Source organism: Monomorium pharaonis, chromosome 8 (assembly GCF_013373865.1).
Source record: "Monomorium pharaonis isolate MP-MQ-018 chromosome 8, ASM1337386v2, whole genome shotgun sequence".
NCBI lineage: Eukaryota > Metazoa > Arthropoda > Insecta > Hymenoptera > Formicidae > Monomorium > Monomorium pharaonis.
In genome coordinates this window covers 12,001,426-12,022,958 of record NC_050474.1, presented here as the reverse complement: position 1 = coordinate 12,022,958, position 21,533 = coordinate 12,001,426, and the positions used below count along the sequence as shown (strand labels likewise).

The window sequence follows — 21,533 nt, the reverse complement described above, 5'->3', positions numbered from 1 at the left end:
CGATCAACTGAGCAGTAACGTTGCCCGGGAAGAGCTTCGTTGTCCGTTTTGTAACAAACGACTGATGCGGTGGCGTTGTTAGAACTTTTTTATATTGTATGTCCCCTCCACATGTGTCAATAGTAGTGGGGCGCAAAGGGATAAAACACTCACCATATACTCATACTATTTACCAATAGCCTCGTAATTTTAAAAAGAATGTGTCAGCAATTATCATGACAAGCTTATTTTACGAGCGGCATTAGCTTTGGCGCCAATTTAAAACATGGGGATATAAAAGTATGTCATATGGTTTTCGACAAAATTTGACCAACATGTCGTAACACGTTTCGCAATGCATGCTTCTCATTGGTTAAAAAAAAAAATTCTGGCGTCAATCGATGCCGCTTCCTTATAAAGATCTCATATCGACATTTGTTTAGGATAGCTTCCTAATGAGATACCTTGCTGACAAGTATCTAGGGCAGGGTTTTATTGCGGTCCCTTTCCCCTCCCACCCCAAACGGACCCTTATGCGGTCCGGTTCTTCCCCCGCTTCCGCGTGACGTCATCCCCCGCGCCAACAAATATCCCCCGCGCCCCGCACCCCGCTCGTTGCCCCATGGAGCGATACCGGCCTCTTATACCTACTTATCTAGATCCATATATGTTTATATAAATTTTTTTTAAATGTTTGTTTGGTGGGTTATGTCTATTATACACTGGCGCAAAAAAAACGAAACAAAATTTTTGACCAATATTTAGGCAATCTTCAAAGTGATGCAACTTTGCGAAAAATCATCCAAATTACATGTACTTTTTTTTTAAATTAAAGGGCAAAGACTACTTTGAGAATCCCTACGCGAAAGTTTAATTTGTTAAGTGCGAACCTTTTGTATCGCATAAAAACCAAACATGTGTTTTTTAATTGAAAAAAGTAAAAGTTTGTTATCATTTTGCACAAGTTTCTCATTAAAATCTCGCTAATATTAATTCAGATTCTTAAAGTTCATTCTTTTCTAAACAATTAAATAAAAATTTGTTGATACGATGTTTTTTGTTGATTGCACGCGAGTTTGAAATTTGCACTGCATTTTAAGGTATTTTAGCGAATAAATACGATATTTTTTGAATATCATGAATTTTGAGTATTAATATGATATTGCACATTGATTTTATTCGTGTTGAACTTAATTATATTGCTGTCATCAAAGTGACCCGATCTGCACTACGTGGAGAATGACGATCGAATTTTGTACATCATGTGGCTCTGAAATTTATCGGTGGAAATTTGTACTTACTGATCTGAATATAACGGATAGCTGACGCACCAATTTCATTGAAGTCAACAGAAGATCACATTCATCTATACTCATAAACCCACACATACACGTAAACATACATATACACATACTCATACATAAAAAATAAAAGTTCAAATTTTATTTTAAAAAATCAGCCTTTTCAGGGCCACATGATGTACAAAATCCGATCGTCATTCTCCACGTGGTGCAGATCGGGTCACTTTGATGACAGCGGTATAATTGAGTTCAACACGAATAAAATCAATGTGCAATATCATATTGATACTCAAAATTCATGACATTCAAAAAATACCGCATTTATTCGCTAAAATACCTTAAAATGCAGTGCAAATTTCAAACTTGCGTGCAATCAACAAAAAACATCGTATCGACATGTATTTTTTTTTAAATTGCTTAGAAAAGAATGAACTTTAAGAATCTGAATTAATATTAGCAAGATTTTAACGAAAAACTTGTGCAAAATGGTAAAAAACTTTCACTTTTTTCAATTAAAAAACACATGTTTGGTTTTCATGCGATACAAAAGGTTCGCACTTAACAAATCAAACTTTTGCGTAGGGATTCTCGAAGTAGAGTTTATGCTCTTTAATTAAAAAAAAAGTACGTGTAATTTGGATGATTTTTCGCAAAGTTGCATTACTTTGAATATTGCCTAAAAATCGGTCAAAAATTTTGTTTCGTTTTTTTTTGCGCCAGTGTATATTTAACATTTAATGTACGTCTTGTACAAAAGATAATTATTTGCATTTTTATACGACAATAGATTAATCATTAATTTTTTTCAAAAGTGTAAAATATTTTGCAAATGCTGTATTTCAAAGAAAGTGTGCAATATCATGTTGAGGCATGGAATAAACCTAGAGCAGTAAATTTTTTAAAAAATTTTAGAGATGCAAACTTTTACATCAATAACTTGTAAATAATAACTTTAAATTTAATTTATAAAATGTTTAAAAAACTTACAAATATTTTAAAAACTATGTATAGTAAAACTTTAAAAACTTTAAAAAATGTAAATTTTTTATACATAAACAATTTTTTTAACAAGATCTTGAGAAAATTTATTTTTTAAATTAATTTAATTATAAGTTTTGTAAAATTTTGATAAGCACTTGATATAAAATTATGTTTATAATGTATATAACACTAATAATTTTAGCAATTTTTTAATGTTTTAATAATAATTGACAAAATAACTGACAAAAGATTTACAAGGTCATATATAAAACGCTTGAAATGTTAAATGGGCCCAAAACAAGTTAATGTGGCACTGAATGTGTTCTGATAAGAGGATTGATATTTGCTTTTTCAGATATCCAAAATATCTTAGAGACAAATTCTTTTCCGTCAAAAAAAAAGTTAATCTATTATCTTTGTTTATTTTTTCAATAGAGAAATTACTATTTAAACACACCAATTTTGAACAACTTGCTGAAGATGTCGTTACGATATACTTTTATGTAAAAGAGATATTCGACTTACACCATGTTCGTGTCTTTTATATGACAACGGATGCTGGTAATGAATATATTGCAGTCGTCAAACGATATTGATTCACTTCACCATTAATTAGTCAATAACATCATCGTTTACGTAGACATATGCTGAGCGGACACAAACACGCACAGAAAAAAAAACAAAGAAAGAAAGAAGGAAAAAAAGAGAGTTATAAATCACGCATTCGTTATTGAATTCTTTTACAAATCATTCAAATATATTATTTTTTGCACTTTTCTGAATCGAATAATCCAATGATGATTTTCAGTGAACGGATTACTACACTTCAACATTCCTTCTCTTTCTTATATCAGAAAGAAAAACTCGAAAATAAAATGTGCACACGGAGTGACGCATTGGGTGACGATCGCACACTGGCCTCTCTCTCTGTATAGGAGCGATGGAAAATCATGATGGCCAAGTGAAAGAAAAGAGGTGCCGTACCCTTCTCCAAGGTTTGCGGATCTCGACATAACGGAGATTGTAAGTTAAGTCGCACGAACAACTATCGTGCTCCACACCAGTAAGATCATGTGAATTCCGGTTGATGATATAAGGTAGCAAAGACAAGTCATTTTGACGTCAAATTTTGATCATATTGGTACGAATGACGTCCTATGACCAAAATGCGACCATAACATTTAAATGGCGGCATATTGACGTTATTTAATGACGTTTTTATGGCGTAATATTTTGGTCCTATTTCTCGCCGTCATTCCGTGACGTTATTATGACGCATTAATTCGATCCTGCTTCTCGGTTAGCAAATATAATAATTTAAACTTTGCGTTTATTTTTTATTAATTTGTATGAACATAATCCAACATGTAAACAAACATAAAAAACTATTGATTCCAAAGACTATACATATTAATCACCATCAATCTCTATATTTAGAATTATCCCAGACAATACACAATATTTATAATAAATACACTGGCACAAAAAAAAACGAAACAAAATTTTTGACTGATTTTTAGGCAATATTCAAAGTGATGCAACTTTGCGAAAAATCATCCAAATTACATGTACTTTTTTTTAAATTAAAGAGCAAAGACTCTACTTTGAGAATCCCTAGGCGAAAGTTTGATTTGTTAAGTGCGAACCTTTGATATCGCATAAAAACCAAACATGTGTTTTTTATTTGAAAAAAGTAAAAGTTTGTTATCATTTTGCACAAGTTTCTCGTTAAAATCTTGCTAATATTAATTCAGATTCTGAAAGTTCATTTTTTTCTAAACAATTTAAAAAAAAAATACATATCGATACGATGTTTTTTGTTGATTGCACGCTAGTTTGAAATTTGCACTGCATTTTAAGGTATTTTAGCGAATAAATATGGTATTTTTTAAATATCATGAATTTTGAGTATCAATATGATATTGCACATAAATTTTATTCGTGTTTAACTCAATCATACCGCCGTTATCAAAGTGACCCGATCTGCACCACGTGGAAAATGACAATCAGATTTTGTACATCATGTGGCCCTGAAAAGGCTGATTTTTTAAAATAAAATTTGAACTTTTACTCTTTATGTATGAGTATGTGTATATGTATGTTTACGTGTATGTGTGGGTTTATGAATATAGATAAATGTGATCTTCTGTTGACTTCAGTGAAATTGGTGCATTAGCTATCCGTTATATTCAGATCAGGAAGTACAAATTTCCACCGATGAATTTCAGAGCCACATGATGTACAAAATCCGACCGTCATTCTCCACGTGGTGCAGATCGGGTCACTTTGATAACAGCGATATGACTGAGTTCAACACGAATAAAATCAATGTGCAATATCATATTGATACTCAAAATTTATGATATTCAAAAATACCGTATATTTGCTAAAATACCCTAAAATGCAGTGCAAATTTCAAACTCGTGTGCAATCAACAAAAAACATCGTATCGACATGTATTTTTATTTAAAATTGTTTAGAAAAGAATGAACTTTCAGAATCTGAATTAATATTAGCAAGATTTTAACGAGAAATTTGTGCAAAATGATAACAAACTTTTACTTTTTTCAATTAAAAAACACATGTTTGGTTTTCATGCGATACAAAAGGTTCGCACTTAACAAATCAAACTTTTGCGTAGGGATTCTCGAAGTAGAGTCTATGCTCTTTAATTAAAAAAAAGTACGTGTAATTTGGATGATTTTTCGCAAAGTTGCATCACTTTGAAAATTGCCTAAAAATCGGTCAAAAATTTTGTTTCGTTTTTTTTTGCGCCAGTGTATTTATAAATATTTTTAAATATTTATTTTTTAAAAATATTATATAAATATTTTATACATATTTTATATATATAGTACATGAAGAAAAAAATCTTTATTTAACATATTATTAAAATATTGACTAGATATTTTATGGTGAATATTTATGGTGAATAAAAAATAAAGATTTGTACAAATAATATTTTGTAAATATTTATAAATATTTCATAAATATTTTTATAATATTTATGATAAATCTTTATGATCTATCAAATCTAAGACCACAAAAATATTTATAAAATATTCAAATAAATATAAATATTTTGTAAATATTTTATAAATATTGTGTGCTGTCTGTGTGTGTGGGATATAATTTAGCTTTATCAAAAGAACAGAAGAAAAACGTATTTTTATAAGTTATTCCACATGTTATTTCGCATATGTAATAATCAGTAAAAAAACTGTAGATTCATATTTATTTATAAATATTATTTAACTATACATTTTATGTTTCTGACATCTATTGAACTGATCTACAGCAAATATGTATTCATGAGCATCAAGTGTTCATGAATCATCGCGAAGTGTTAGATTGCGTACAATCTTCGAAGCAATGTCGACGGCGGTTCAGAGTTGGATGGGTGACCGCAGAAGTTAGGCAATGCCAGATGTGACTATGGTGTGGTGGGAATAACGATGCTTGTTGACAAACAACGTAATCTTTTTTTTTTTACATTATAATTATGTTATTTCAATATTTTCACAATACAAGTGCTGCATTTATAGGACATATATCCAAAATATTTTCTAAAACATAAAAATAACAGCGACTTTTACTACCTTATAGTCATAAAAATGACGTTAAAATGTCGTTTTTATTGTGACGTCAATAGTCTGTGACATTAGACCATTTTAACGTCATTAAGACGTCAATTATAGTCAGGGAATGACCAAAATTTGACGTCAAAATTTGACTTGTGTTTGCTACCTGGGAACATGCTCATAGAAAAGATTTCTAGATCCACTCCATACAACACACAAACAGAAGTAAATATTTAAGAAACATTTAATTTCAGCTATAGTTTTAAAGGCTCGGAAAAAACCGGCCTTTTTATTTGTTCCGTGGTTTTTTCCGGTTTTTTCTCGTGGGAAGAAAAATTTATTTGAAAAAATTAACATATGTTCGTAAAAATTACACTTACTTCTGTATCTTTAAATAACTAAAATTAAATTAAAGTTGGTCTGTCATAAATTTTCTGTTTTAAAGTACATCTTAACTTAAAATAATGTTAATTACAAGAGAAATGTCACACCACAATAAATAAAAACAGAATTAATATATTTTTAACTAATTTATATATTTTTCAAATAAAATATATCTCATCTTCAAATTAAATCATAAACTTAAACAAAAAGCTTATTATATGTAACTTTCCCAGACAGCACAGATAGATCCTCAGCATGTTCGCAGTATATCACAAACGTAGATGTATATTCCATTAATATTCGAAATACATACTACGATATTATTATATAATAATATACTAAAAATATTCTTATGTCTCGCCTAGAAGCCTACTCAGTATATATTGAGAACATTTTTATTATATTATAAGTATATCAACAGAATATCTTGAACACATTATCAGTGGCTACTCGAAATATCTTTTAGTATATTATGAATGTTTGTAGAATATATATCTAAAGCGTATATTACTAATAAATTATATATAAATATATGTAGAATGTAGTGAAATAAACATATATATAGGAATTCAACACTTATTCATTTTTACATGAAGTATCTACTTTATTACATTATGTAAACATTCTTATAAGATATACAGGGTGTCTGGTATTTTTTTATGGAATGTTCATGAGCAGGTAGAGCGCATGAAACTGAACAGAAAAGTTTTTACCGTTTTTCCAATATTGTTTATAAGTTTTCAAACATTTAATAAATTCATATATCCGTAAATTTACACGGAGAAAATTTTATAGTAAAATTATGTATAATTTATTATTTATGGTAGTAACCACGAACTGTAAGAAGAAATTTCAGAGAATTATATCATATAAGTAGTGTAAATATTGTCGTAATTTGATGAGAAACATAATAAAAATTTTCATAATTCCTCCTTGGCCCGTGTTTACTATTTACCATAGTAATTTTTATCATAAAGTTTTTTCCGTGTATTATAAGTCTATCACAAGGATTAATTTTATTAAAAATATAAATATTCTAGTTATTTAATTTTTAATTAAGGATATAAAGTTGAAACAAACATTTTATTTGGTTGTCATTTCCATTTTAATCGATAAAATTTTCTAATGTTTTTTGAAGAAGCATAAATTTTGTTTCGAGCATATGATAACAACTTCTTTTAAAATTTATAATGGGTGTTTACGATAATGGGTATCCGAGTAATTTTCTCTAGGACCGAAATATATGATAAGCACAACCATCTACTATCATCATGATTCGTGACAACTCAATGCTGTCCGGTATAGCCAAATCATCACGAGCAAGTTGCGAGTTCCGTGAGTTTGTAGCAGGTAACCTAAAAAGTACGACATAAATAATTTGATTATTACAATTAAAAATAATCTGTTTTTAATGTATGATAAGATTATTAACTTTAAAATAGTAATTATATGTAACACAATCATGTATTTTTAAAGTATTGTCTAAAGTAATATCAGAGATTATTTTATTTACAAATATTTATTTTGTCTATCAAGTTTCTATCATAACGGTATTATTTCAAAACCTAATATAATATTTTAATTAAACATTGATTCTCAATAAATGTTATTATTTATTAACTAACATATATATTAGAAAAGTCATCTTTTATTAAACGGATGGTGTTAACACTTTGAAACAAATGAGATAAATTATGTAAAATTACTAAATAAATTATTATTAATAATATTTTTTAGATTACAAGTAAAATAAAAATTTAAGTATAAATATTTTTCTTTCTTGTAACAACTGTTAATGATAAGTTGCATGGTGTTATCATTATTTTAAAAAATCATATATCTTTATGTATAAATATTATGCATGAATATTTCACTAATGTGAAACTAATAATAATGTTTACAATAAATTTTTTAAATTTGTAATACAAGTGCATAGTAAATTAAGATATACTGTAAACAGATATACGTTAGATATGCGTTAGATATACGTTATAATAGAAACTTGATAGACAAATTAATAAATAAAATATTTGTAAATAAAATAATCTCTTTAATATTACTTTAGACAATACTTTAAAAATACATTATTGTGTTATATAATTACTATTTTAATGAAGTTAATAATCTTACCATACATTAAAAACAGATTATTTTTAATTGTAATAATCAAATTATTTATGTCGTACTTTTTAGGTTACCTGCTACAAACTCACGGAACTCGCAACTCGCAACTTGTTCGTGATGATTTGGCTATACCGGACAGCATTGAGTTGTCACGAATCATGATAATAGTAGATGGTTGTGCTTATCATATATTTCGGTCCTAGAGAAAATTACTCAGATAGCCATTATCGTAAACACCCAATGACAGTTTACAGCGTTTAAGACTATCATCAAAAAAATATTTTTTGTTAAAAATAATCGTTATTTATTAAAAAAATAAATTTAGTAATCACTTCTTTAAGCATTAGAACTGATATTTTTTGTACACATGTATGTACACGTACACACATACTTTTTGTCGTTAAAAAATTCTATTTTCATTAAAAAAGGTAAGAAACTATCATAACTCGAAGGGAGAATTTAGCGTTATGCGTCGCTTGTGCGTAGCCATTGTCGCTTGTTGTAACAATTCCCTCCGCGCGCCTAGCAATCTCAAGGTTCAAGCGCTGGGGAGGGGCAGCCGCCGCGGCCGGGTGCTCAGCGCGCTTGCATTTGCTGGTAGGCCAGGCTAATACAGAAAATTTTATAAGTCACTAACTTGTTAATTATTGCAAAAAGGAAAAAACGGTAAGGACTTTTCTGTTCAATTTCATGCGCTTTACCTGCTCATGAACATTCCATAAAAAAATGCCAGATATCCTGTATATATGCATTTATGCTTTATATCGTGTAATACGTTGCGTATTATATAATTAAGATTAATCATTTTTATGTTTTAATATAAAAATATACGCAAAAGAGGCAGTTATTGAGTGTGACGCGACTAAAGAAATAACGCAACACTACTTCTAGCGCGGCACCTATAGCGCAAGATTACTCTCTCGTTTTGCTTATAATTGAGAATGATGGAACCCATATGTTATTATATATAGGTGGATTCGGCTTTTAATGCTCTTTAATTTTTGTCGTTACAAAATTTTTTAAATGTTAAAAAAAAGGGGTGGGGTGGAATAAATTAAAAAATTTGAAATTTTTAAAAAATATAAATATACTATTGTAAAGAATATAAAATGCCATAAAACTTTCGTATAGAACATTTTTTCATAAACCTTATATTTTCAAAAATATTCGCAAAAAACGAAAAAATGCATTATTTTCGAGGGGTGGTTTCTACTCCTAAACGTCGAGATACGCAGATAAAAAAAATAAGGGTTTAATATTTTTTTATGTTCTACAACATATTCAAAGCTCATTAAAATCGGTGAGGGACAGTTCTGTCCGTTCCCTTATTAGTCCTCTTCAGTCATAGTACATTACCAATATGTATGAACTTAAAACATGAATGAAATTATAGACACGAAAATATCCCAGGTAACAGACTGACGTCGTTTTGACGTCAGAATTTGGTCCTTTACTGACCACTTTTGACGTCATTAATTGACGTCTTTATGACGTGAAAATGACGGTCTAATGTCACAAAAACTTGACGTCACTGCACGACCATATTTTGACGTCATTCAATGACCATATTTCGACGTCATTCGATGACCGTATTTTGACGTCATTCGATGACCATATTTCGACGTCATTCGATGACCGTATTTTGACGTCATTCGATGACCATATTTCGACGTCATTCGATGACCGTATTTTGACGTCATTCGATGACCATATTTTGACGTCATTCGATGACGTCTTTTGTACAACAAATTTGACGTCTTTAAAACAGGAGTTAAAAAATAACACACATAATTGCTATATATTTAACAATTTTATTGCTATATATATATACATATATCACATATATCATACATACATATCATTTTATCACATTTCATTGTTAAAATATTTCTACTTACATTTTATTATATATTGTGTACTAGAGATACAAAATCGCGGTGACAGTGTTATTTTATCGTATTTATCGTATTTTATCGTATTTTTTAATTACACACAAAAAATATCTCTAAAAAAATAGATACATATTCAACATATGTTTGACGCTTGTATAATTTTTAAATTTTCCCAGAGTATAATCGCGAATTTGTTACAAACATTAATCAAAAGTGTTATGTATTATTGGAAAACATACGTAATAATTAAAATTAATATGAGGGAGTACAATACATTTGCTGCTAATGAGATTAATAGGCCATATTTTTAAATCACTTAAATCTTTGAGAACATATATATTTAGTAATGCTGAATCGCATGGATATGAATATAACGACGAATAGTTAATAAATTGTTTTCCAATAAGAAAAACATGGCCTGTTGTTGTTTGTATGATATTGTGTATTTGTATTACTTTTGTATCGCCTTTCAAAATGCAATAACAATCAGATATGCTATAACGGTTAATATATAATGATACATCTGTAAAAATAATTTTTGTATATTGTTTGCATTCATAAAGATTACAATTAAGTAAGGGTCCATTTTTATGCTCTATGACTAGAGAATATTTATTTTTCTTAGAATCCAATAAATGTAATTTATTTGATTCTAAGAAAGAAAAATTAAATTCTTGCAGTCGGCAATGTATTTGCTGCAATGGTCTACTAGAAGATCTTATTAATTTTTTTAAACGGCCAAGATAATTTTCAAACGGGAAGGCCGAATAGTTGTCTAAAGGACCATATATCTCCACATCGTCACATACATGTGCCAAAAGATGAACATTGTATACAGCAAATTCTAAGCCATACAAATCATTTTTACCATGCTTAATAAAATTTAGTAGACAATTTCTAGCAAATGCGACTCCAAAATTATTTATATGTTTCTGCGATATTAATATGGAAATTGCAACATGCAATAATAGAAAATTTTCATAAATAGCTGTATCTAAAACATTTTTTAGAATTAACGGACCAACGTAAATCAAGAAAGTTCTAAACTCTGTCGCTTTCCAAAGCGCTAACTCATTTAGTGACCGAGGTTTTCTATTAAATTCTGATGGAAAAAATTTTTGCAAATTTACAAGACGTTGTGAGACCTCTTGCACTTTACTGTGACATAATTTAGTTTTTAGTGGCCCTCCAGTCCACATTGTTAATAATTTTCTTGTTACTCCTAGACAAATGTTATGCATATAGTCGGTAGGAAATTGTTTAACTAAGTCTATGGGCAAATCTAAAAGAGGAGATCGGCCAAGATGATGATCATCGTCTGTTTGTTGTCTAAATGAATCGTTTGTACGTTTTGAGGCCGTTTCATTCGGGAAAATAACTTTGTTTTTAAAATATTTTCCAACTTCAATGCATTTATCGCATGACGAGTAACCCGTGTGTGTTTTTGTACATTTTAAAAAAGCACGAGCAGGCGCATCACATATGAAACTATGAACTTCAATATTATATTTTTTTCCGTCAAAAATAAACCCATTTTTTAATAAATCATTTAATTCATTTATAAAATCCTTCAAGAAAAGATTCAAAGGTTTCGGCTTCGATGTACCACAAAAAATTGATACAACAAATGGAGCACTACGCCAATTTTTTATTTGCCCTAGAATGGGCCATAGTTGTAATTTATTACTTTTAAACAAAGGAATACCATCTACATTAAAAGAGATTTTTAATACCTCAATGGACTTTAAACAATTGTGGGTATATTTTTGTGATAATACATTTTTTAAAGCAAAGCCTAGACCTAAATAACAAAATTCCCCTGTATCTAATTTATTAACTATTGTAGAAGTTGGAGTTTGTAATAACGTTCGACAATCTAAAGGTAACTCAGGATGGTAGGGCGAAAGTATGTGCAAGAGTTCTGTTACAGCTACCTGTGAAATGTGTCTTGTGGTAGCCCATTTAACTAATTCATTTGCCAAGCAATTTTGATTAGTTAGCCTATCACTAACGTCTGTATTAGAATTATTAGAATGTTTGCTAACATCAGATATAGCATCTATAGTTGAATGATTGTCATACTGTACATCTAAACAGGCAGAAACATTTCCAATTTCTTCTTCATTATTACTTATATCAATGCTGGTATTTGCATTAGTATCTAAATAATTGCATGTTGCATTTTCTGTTTTATTTGATGTATTATTAGCGATATCACGAGAAATTGTATTAATAATACTAGCAGCAAATGTTTTGTGTACAGCTTCTTGTACTCTTCGGTATTGTTGGCGTCGACCAACGAACTCTTTACGTTTACGTGTACTTTTTAACATAATGATAAACTTTTTATCCAGGGTGTATACTTACATTGTGTAAAAAAATTCCCCGAAAATTCCAGGACGTTCCAGGTATTTTTTTTCAAAATTTCAGTTAAAATTGAAATATTTTAAGATGCAATTTTTAACTTATTTACTTTAGCGTATTATTTTTTATATAAATAAAAACATGTTTTAAATAGATTTTATACAGACATAAAAATAATTTTTAAGCAGATTTTAAATTAAAATATTTTACGTTTTTTATAAATATTTTATAAAAAACTTTATAAATATTTATAAAAAATTTTATATAGAACTTTGTAACTTTTAATACTGGCTAAATTTATAAAATGAAATATTTTATATATAACTTACATAAATATATTCTCTTTATATAAATACTTAATAATAAAGCTTATATAAATATTTTATATATAACTTATATAAATATAAGAATACTTATGTTTTTAATTGCTTCTAATTTCTAAAAGCCAACCATCATTGCCGACTAGACACACAATATTTCACTAGAATGTCATGAAGATTCAGTAGCGACACAAAAGCGATCATTTACAATACAAAAATAAAATGAAAGGAGAGGAGGCAGGATGGAGAAGGAAAGTAGGGAGAAGGAGGTGGAAGAAGATGGAAGAGGGAGAGGAGACAGGAATAGGGAGATAAAGGAGAAGGTCAGCGGAGGAGCTTCGACGTGGACAGAAGGAGGAGGGATGAAGAGGAACAGAGAAGGTGATGAAGAGAGCAGAGAGAGGAGAGAGGGCAGAGAAGAGAGAGGAGACCGAGGAAGAAATGAAGATTGGTGGGAGCTGGCGGAAGAGGAGGGGGAAGACGCGGAAGAGAGGGAGGAGTTTATAAGGGAGATAATGAGAAGGGAAATGGAAAGAGAGGGAGAGGGTAGGGGAGGGGGATGTGATAATTTTGGTCAAGATGAGGAGATTAATGGATAAAGAGGAAATGCTGGATAGAAGGTCGGAAATAAGGAGGTGGGATATAGGTATTGACGAAGATTTGACGTGGGAAGAGAGAAAGATGAGATGGAGAATGTTGGAGAAGGCAAGAGAGGAGAGGAGGCTAGGAAAAAAGGTAGTGGTTGGGAACAGGAATATGTGGATGGGAAGGAGTGGGAATGGGATGAGGAAAGGGGGAGGTGGAGGAAGGAGTTGGAGAACTGAGGAGAGAGGGAGAGCAAGGGGGAATGGGGGAGAACGTAAAGGGGGAACGGGAAGTAAGGATACAAAGCTGGATGTTTTCTATGTTTTAAGGACAGGTGAAGGAGGAATTGAGAGGATTGGAGAGGATAGAGAAGTCGGAGAGGAAGATGGGGATTAGGAAAACCACCAACGAAGGAGGTATGTGGAGCACAGAGGAACAGTGGCGAGAAGCAAAGCAAGGATGAGAGAGTCGGAAGAATGGCGATTAAAAGGAAGAGGAAGCAAAGGACAGGAGAGGTGGAAAGGAGAAAAGGAAGAGAAGAGACACAGAGGTGGACAGGGATAATGAGAGGGAGAGGGAAACAATAGTCTATCTATAAAAATAAAATGACCAAAGAAGCTATTTTTCTTAACTCCCTGAATCCTAACAAAATTCCCTGAGAATACCAAATTTTCCACGTTTTTCCCTGAAGTATACACCCTGTTATCAAAGTAACGTACAGATAAAAATTTATACGTACAGGATCAAAAATTTATCTTAACATTAATTATTCAAATAAACAAAAATATAATTAAAAATATGACATTAATAAAATAAGTATTTCATCCGAAGATAAAAAAACATAGGAACATATGAAAATTGTGGAACAAAGAAAAACAGTAAAAAGTTGTAACCTTTATCGACGGTTTTTCTTTAAGGCTTCCTTGATTCTATCAGGAGCGTGCTTCAACCAAATTTTAATTGCACTTTCTACATCCTTTTCTGTGCTTAAAGGTAATGTTTTTTGCACACCATCTATAAACAAAAACAACTTCCAATAATAAAAAATAATATATTATTAATACTTTCTAATTTTCAACAATAATCGAACTTACGGACTATTACATTCTTCAAATGCAACTTTTGAAAAGCTTCTTTGACATTTGTCCCTGTAAAGTTGAAAGTTGCAGCGAGTTCGTTACTGAGAACGAGTTTTAAAATTCTATTCGTTTTTGTAGAAATGCTATCACCTCCTAATGTTGTAAAGTATAATGACTAAAACAATAAAAAAAGAAACATACATAGAGCACATATATTTATAAATAAATACTGTTTAATTGAACTCATACCATAGCATTTTTATTCTGACGAGAATTTAAGTAGTCTTCTAAAACTTGCAGTTCCTCCCGTGTCTTTAATGGAAACTCCACCGCCAAATCGTCAGGGATAGATGGTATGCTACCTTCAGTGTTTTGTTGTCGCAATATACCCTTAAGTTCTTTAATTTCTTCTCTCACCTTTTTTACTTTAGCAAATATTTTTTCTAAAATACATAATACACATAAAAAAAATGTAAACAAAAATGTAGAAAAAATAGCAATAATATATAATAGCAATAATATATACAAAAAACTGTTTCTACTTTACAGATCCCAATGAATATTTAATTATTAAATATTTATTTATTATTGAATATTTATTTATTAAATATTTATTAAATAAATATTTAAAAAACATTTAAAAAATATTGTGTGTTCATTGGGACACTATATATCTATATTAATTATTTAATATAAAATTGTATATACCAGAGAAGCACAAATGCGCTCTACATGAAATACAGTCTTGATTAATAAGTGTTGAATTGGATGAATTTGATTGAGGAATGGTATTAGTGGAGACAGTGGTGCATGGCGTTTGTTTTGGGGAATTCAAAGCATCCACATTTTCTGTCCAACTATGTGTGGAAGTGGAAGAATTATCGGAACGTATGGCTTGTGATGAAAAGGCTAATGTAACAAAAAAAATGTTAACATCAGAGAGAGAGAGAGAGAGAGAGAGAGAGAGAGAGAGAAATAAACATTCAAAAATATGACACAAACATTTCTTTTTACCTGTTTTTGCCAAAGGACTTAATATCATTGATTCTGATGTTAGATCCTGATGACAAGATTCATCTTGTTGCTCGTGTACTAAAAGATTATTAATAACTATAATATTTTGCACAAAAACACTCAATACATAACTCTATTTATATAATTAGTTATTTAATTATGTATTTTTTCCAATGTAAAAAAATTAAAAAATTAAAAATATAAAAGAAATAATTTCTCTTATAAAATAATTGAAAAGTACAGTTAACCGAAATACTTGATTTGACATAAGATATATAAATAAAATTTATTATTACCAAATCTTGATATTTTTGGTGGTCGACGAAAGGAACTTTCATTTTCATTGACTTCCTCTTCACTGCTTGAAGATACTACATATTTTAAATTTGGTTTTCTATTTCTTTTTTTCACGTTGTCATTATTATCTGATGCAGAAGACTGTATATCTGAGACTTCTTCGAATTTTTTTATTTTTGTTAATGCTTTATCCAAGTCATCTATAATTAAGAAAAAAAAGACATGTTACAGGCTAATTATAATAATTAACATTATCTAATCTAATCCACTCTTATGAAAATAAAGCTTAAAAGCAAGGAACACTTCTTGAAGCGTAAACTGAAACATCAGGGCGCAATAACTAGAGGCGTGAACAAAGAGTAAGTGAGATTCCGTTAACGTTCCATCGATTCCTCTCTGGTTTTAATTCTTTACACTTTTCTTATAGCTCTCTGAAAGTTATGTAAAGCGTATACGAATTTTTCTTATCCTTCCGCTTGCTTTACACTTTAATGTTTCAATTTACGTTTATCAGATATTTCAGGAAGTGTTTGATTTTCGCCAGAGCAAATCTAATCTAACCTAAATAATTAACTTTGTGTACAATAAATTACATAAGCTGTAACAATTATTTTACAACTCATACTTAATTAAAGTATTTAACTGACAAATATATTTAACAATAAGTAATACTAAATAAATATAATGTACATACCACAAGTAAAAAATGTTCGTTTTAATTCGTATATGGTCCACGTTTCTTTGGGTTCTTCTCCGATGGAAAGAGCTTTCCTGAATTGCGCACTTGTTTTGTATGGCGGCCACCAAATCTCTTTCTTTAGAGGTGTTAACCATGCTTGATGAATTACGGCTATTTCTCCTGGTTCTTCCTTATTATCACCGTTCATAAATTCGATGCCAAGAAAAGCCATATTGAAACAATTAATATTGGTAGAGCTTCCGCAATATTACAGTGGATCTCCGTAAATTCAAAGGGATCGTCGGGACAATGGCGCGACGAGGAAACGACGTCGACGTCGGCGTAGACGCGAGAAGACCGCCGAGATCGGCCGAAAGAGAATATGGTTTGGACGTGCGAAAGAGGCGAAAGAGGCGAGAGACGAGAACCGACGCCGTATACGCGTATTTACGGCGGACGCATATATTGTAACGAGGATGGAATTGTGAGGAAAGGGTGGCTGAATTGCCGGTTTATCCGGGACACGCAAGACGCAACAGGCACACAACAACGAGCACGCACACAACAACGAGCATGCACACACAAGAACTGCTACTCCGACACGCTTGTCACTCGCTTAGCAGCGCCGATCGCGCACGCGCATGGCGCGCTTCGCAACGCGTCAGCCAATCACAGGCACATCACGCTGATGGTGCACTCGCGCCAAAACGAGCGAGAAAAACAATACAACGCGATCTTACAATAATTGTTAGCGTTGCCGTTTCAATGTTTTACAGCAAGCGGCCAGCCATGAAGGAGATTCTCCTTCTCTCTCAAGATGTTTTTTGTTCGCTGGTCATAGCAAACTGTTTTACATTTGCTCACGCTAATATTAGACGTCGTTTGTCACAGCATGTCTAAAATATGACGTCAAAACGACGTGACATAATGACATCAATATAACGTCATTTAAATGACTTGTTTATGACGGTCATTCTTTGGTCAATTGACGTCATTCGTCACAGCATGTCTAAAATATGACGTCAAAACGACGTGACATAATGACATCAATATAACGTCATTTAAATGACTTGTTTATGACGGTCATTCTTTGGTCAATTGACGTCGTTCGTCACAGCATGTCTAAAATATGACGTCAAAACGACGTGACATAATGACATCAATATAACGTCATTTAAATGACTTGTTTATGACGGTCATTTTTTGGTCACTTGGCGTCGTTCGTCACAGCATGTCTAAAATATGACGTCAAAACGACGTGACATAATGACATCAATATAACGTCATTTAAATGACTTGTTTATGACGGTCATTCTTTGGTCAATTGACGTCGTTCGTCACAGCATGTCTAAAATATGACGTCAAAACGACGTGACATAATGACATCAATATAACGTCATTTAAATGACTTGTTTATGACGGTCATTCTTTGGTCAATTGACGTCATTCGTCACAGCATGTCTAAAATATGACGTCAAAACGACGTCAGTCTGTTACCTGGGATAATTAAACAGTTAAATAAAATGACCATTGAACAACCATAAAACAGCTCATTGCGTATCAAATTATGTGTATTTTGCATCAATATACTACTGGACAACGGTTATCCACTAAATTTTGTTTTTCATGAAATTAATAACAGACTTAAGAAACATTTCAATAATCAAGTGGAACTCACAGACTCTCAAACTAACCAGGCTAAAACTGAAAGTCAACGCATAAAGAAAACGTATTTTGTATTACCTTATATCAGACACATATCTGAAACAGCCTCATCTTTTGTTAACAAAGATTTGTTTATGGTTGGCTTTTGATGCCTCAATAAATTGAACATGTTCATCAGGGTGCAGAAGGACATAACCGATATAAATCTAATGAATAATATTATCTACAAAATATGCTGTAAAAATTGTAACGCGTCATATATAGGACAGACAAAAAGACATTTAAGTACCAAAATTAAAGAACATGCCAATAATTGGAATCGTCGAGACACTCCGTGGTAACAGAACACATGCTAAAAAATAACCACGTGTTTGATTGGAATAACGTTAAAATATTAGATTCTGAATTAAGATACCAAAAAAGGTTAATTTCAGAAATAATTCATATTAAGGAGCAATTTAATGGCATCAATTTACAGAAGGACACGGAGTGTCTTGACAATTCTTATTATTGTATGTTTGACATTTTGTCGAAAATGACGGAAAATAAGTCTCGCTCATTCTGCCTCTGACTATCGAACGTTACACTTGTCTCTAACGCTTTGTCGAATACTCTGTGTGTTGTTGCTCTTTTTAATATTGTGTTTTAAGATCTGCGACAACATATATAAGTTTACAGTTTTCTGCAATATGCATACCAGTTTATGTTATTCATAACACGGTTTCCATCGTTTTTAATCTTATAAATTTATTTTAATATAGAAACCGACTTACGAAAAAATTTCATTATTTTTCATTTTATTATTCATTTAATTATATTAATGATTGGTTTACGTTTTGATTTATTATGACATAATTTGATACGCAATGAGCTGTTTTATGATTGTTCAATGGTCATCTTGTTTAACTGTTTAATTATATTTTCGTGTTCATAATTTCATTCATGTTTTAAGTTCATACATATTGGTAATGTACTATGACTGAAGAGGACTAAGTATAGTCGAAACGTTTCTTTAACACAGTGTTATTAGTCACGTTTATAATTATATAATGTTTATCTAATTAATTATAATGTATTAAGAAAATTTGTCTTGGCTCGATACATTGACCTGTTTATCATATTATTTTCGATTAATAATTGTTTTTTAAATAAATATTACATGAAGAGAATTTTCTCTTAAAAATTACCCTGAAAATCGTGGTAATTGTGAGACAACGTAAACCTTGAAGAATTTTACCATACTTTTAACAAAATTTATTAAAATTTACTAAGATTTAGTAAAATTTTAATAAATTTAAGCAAAGTTTAGTTAATTTTGTTAGAAATAGTAAAATTTAGAAAATTTTGCCAAATTTTATTAAAATTTTAGTAAATTTTGTTAAAAGTATAGTAAAATGCTTCAAGGTTTACGTTATCCCATAATTACCACGATTTTCAGGATAATTTTTAAGAGAAATTTTTTTCCGTGTACTATTTTCTTTTACTATTGTGTTTGAACTGCATTCATTTTTTACTAAATTCACATTACGAAATAAATATATTTTTTGAATAAAAAAACTGACGATAGATTCTTAAAATACAACTCTTTCCCTTCCCATTGATTCCCATTTTAATTACTTTATCTATTTTTTTCTAATAAATACGGGCATTTGAAAAAAAGGCAAATTTTTACAAAAATTTTTTGTTTCTTTCTCATTCTTTTCAAAAAATCTCTTTTCTTTTAATATTTTCGACTTTTCAGCCAAGACCATCATAATTCTGAGATTTTTTTCTTTCGATTAAAAAAAAAAGAAGTTAAAATTGATTAAATTTTACATTTGGAGATATAAGTCAACGAAATTTTGGGGTTAGCGTAACCCCTGTGTGTAAGAATCGGGAGAAAAATAAGGTGTGTAGGCAGAGGGTTAACTAACTCTCTTACTAATTGTTAACTGACTTACTCACTGGTTCTCTTCAAGATTTGGTATTATATATACAGAGTCTTACAGGGGGAGAATCCAAATGTGGGTGGTTCAAATATTCTAATTGGTAGGACTCTTTTTTAGGATTGTGTGGTGGATGAATTCTAAGTTTTCTTATTGGAGAAATAATTTTTCTTTTTTGCCCAATCATACGTTGAGTAATCTGTCGAAAGTTTCTCTGTTACCTCCCACATTCCTTTAATTTTATCGAAGGGATTCGACTTATCATGTAGGTTATCTTCTCTTTAGGTTTAAAAGATAAATGATTTTTTCGTGCTAGACGTGCTACGGTATGATTTGCAGATAAAGGAAACGGTTATTTATTTTTTGCTAATGTTTAGATACTTTATTGCTCCCTTTTTTTGTGAGAAAACGTGAAACTTTGCTTTGATCCCGAGTTTGTTTTTTGTATTTCTACTTTAAAAATTTATTGTTTGTTGACTCGATATTCAAAAGGAGTTGAAATTATCAAGTTGATCGTTTCGTCCATCCATGTTTGTCGTCACGTTTCTAACGGATTAATTCTAGACACATAAAAAATTATCGGAGACTGTTGAAACGGAATTTCTTTTGTAAGTTATTTGTTCCTCTAACGAAGAGAAATCGTGGAGTCTGCCGGACGTAACACGAAAAACAAGTTGGATATTGCTTAGGTTTTCGTTCTGAATGAATTCCCCATGGGATCGAGCAACACAGTTGGAGATGAGGATAATTCTATAGTATAAAAAATCTGTGATAAACCTGGTGTAACTCAGAACAAAGTGTATGTGTACTAGAAGCCACAAAAAAGAGATTCCAGCGCAAACGAGTAAGCAAATCCAAAACTTTAGTTGCAAAAAGAAAAATGAAAACTTGATGCATGGAGCAAGAACTTTTTAGGTAAATAATACATCTTGATTACACTGTTTAATTTTTTATAATTTTGCAAAATTCAAAAATTCTTTTACGATAAAGTAAAAGTTTCATTGGATCGGTATAAAATTGGAACGATATATTCAAGGAACCCTGGTAAAACAGTAATATTTTGATTTTGTCAATAAAGATAGTATATATGATTTTATGAATGTAATAAATATCTTTAAAAATATCGTAAAAAATATTTTTAGAAGCAATAAAAATTTAAAATTAATAATTTTTCAAATATCATTTGTTTTATAATGATAAGAGTGAAATATGAAAATAATCAAAATGTTAGTTTTTTAAATACGCTTTTCAAAGAGAAATAGTTATCCTATCATTAAATTATTCATGGTAGGCATCGACTATCAACCAACAAAACATGATAGTATTATTCATAACTCCACATTTTGATGATTAATAAAGCAAA

At 30.6% G+C, this 21,533-nt stretch overlaps 1 protein-coding gene across 2 annotated transcripts; it reads right to left on the bottom strand.

The window, feature by feature from the left end:
- Nucleotides 1-13,839: 13,839 nt before the first annotated feature.
- LOC118647037 lies at nucleotides 13,840-17,216 on the bottom strand. 2 transcript variants are annotated; one of them, XM_036291161.1, is made up of 7 exons: nucleotides 16,596-17,216; nucleotides 15,901-16,101; nucleotides 15,605-15,682; nucleotides 15,299-15,499; nucleotides 14,840-15,033; nucleotides 14,606-14,765; nucleotides 13,840-14,525 (listed from the first exon to the last, which is right to left on the bottom strand). In XM_036291161.1, exons 1-7 carry the CDS (start codon nucleotides 16,810-16,812, stop codon nucleotides 14,407-14,409), a joined length of 1,170 nt encoding a protein of 389 aa, XP_036147054.1. In that variant the 5' UTR covers nucleotides 16,813-17,216; the 3' UTR covers nucleotides 13,840-14,406. The 2 variants fall into 2 exon arrangements, with proteins under 2 accessions (XP_036147054.1, XP_036147055.1); XM_036291162.1 differs by lacking the exon at nucleotides 15,299-15,499 and having other exon boundaries at nucleotides 16,596-17,196.
- Between the last annotated feature and the right edge of the window lie 4,317 nt (nucleotides 17,217-21,533).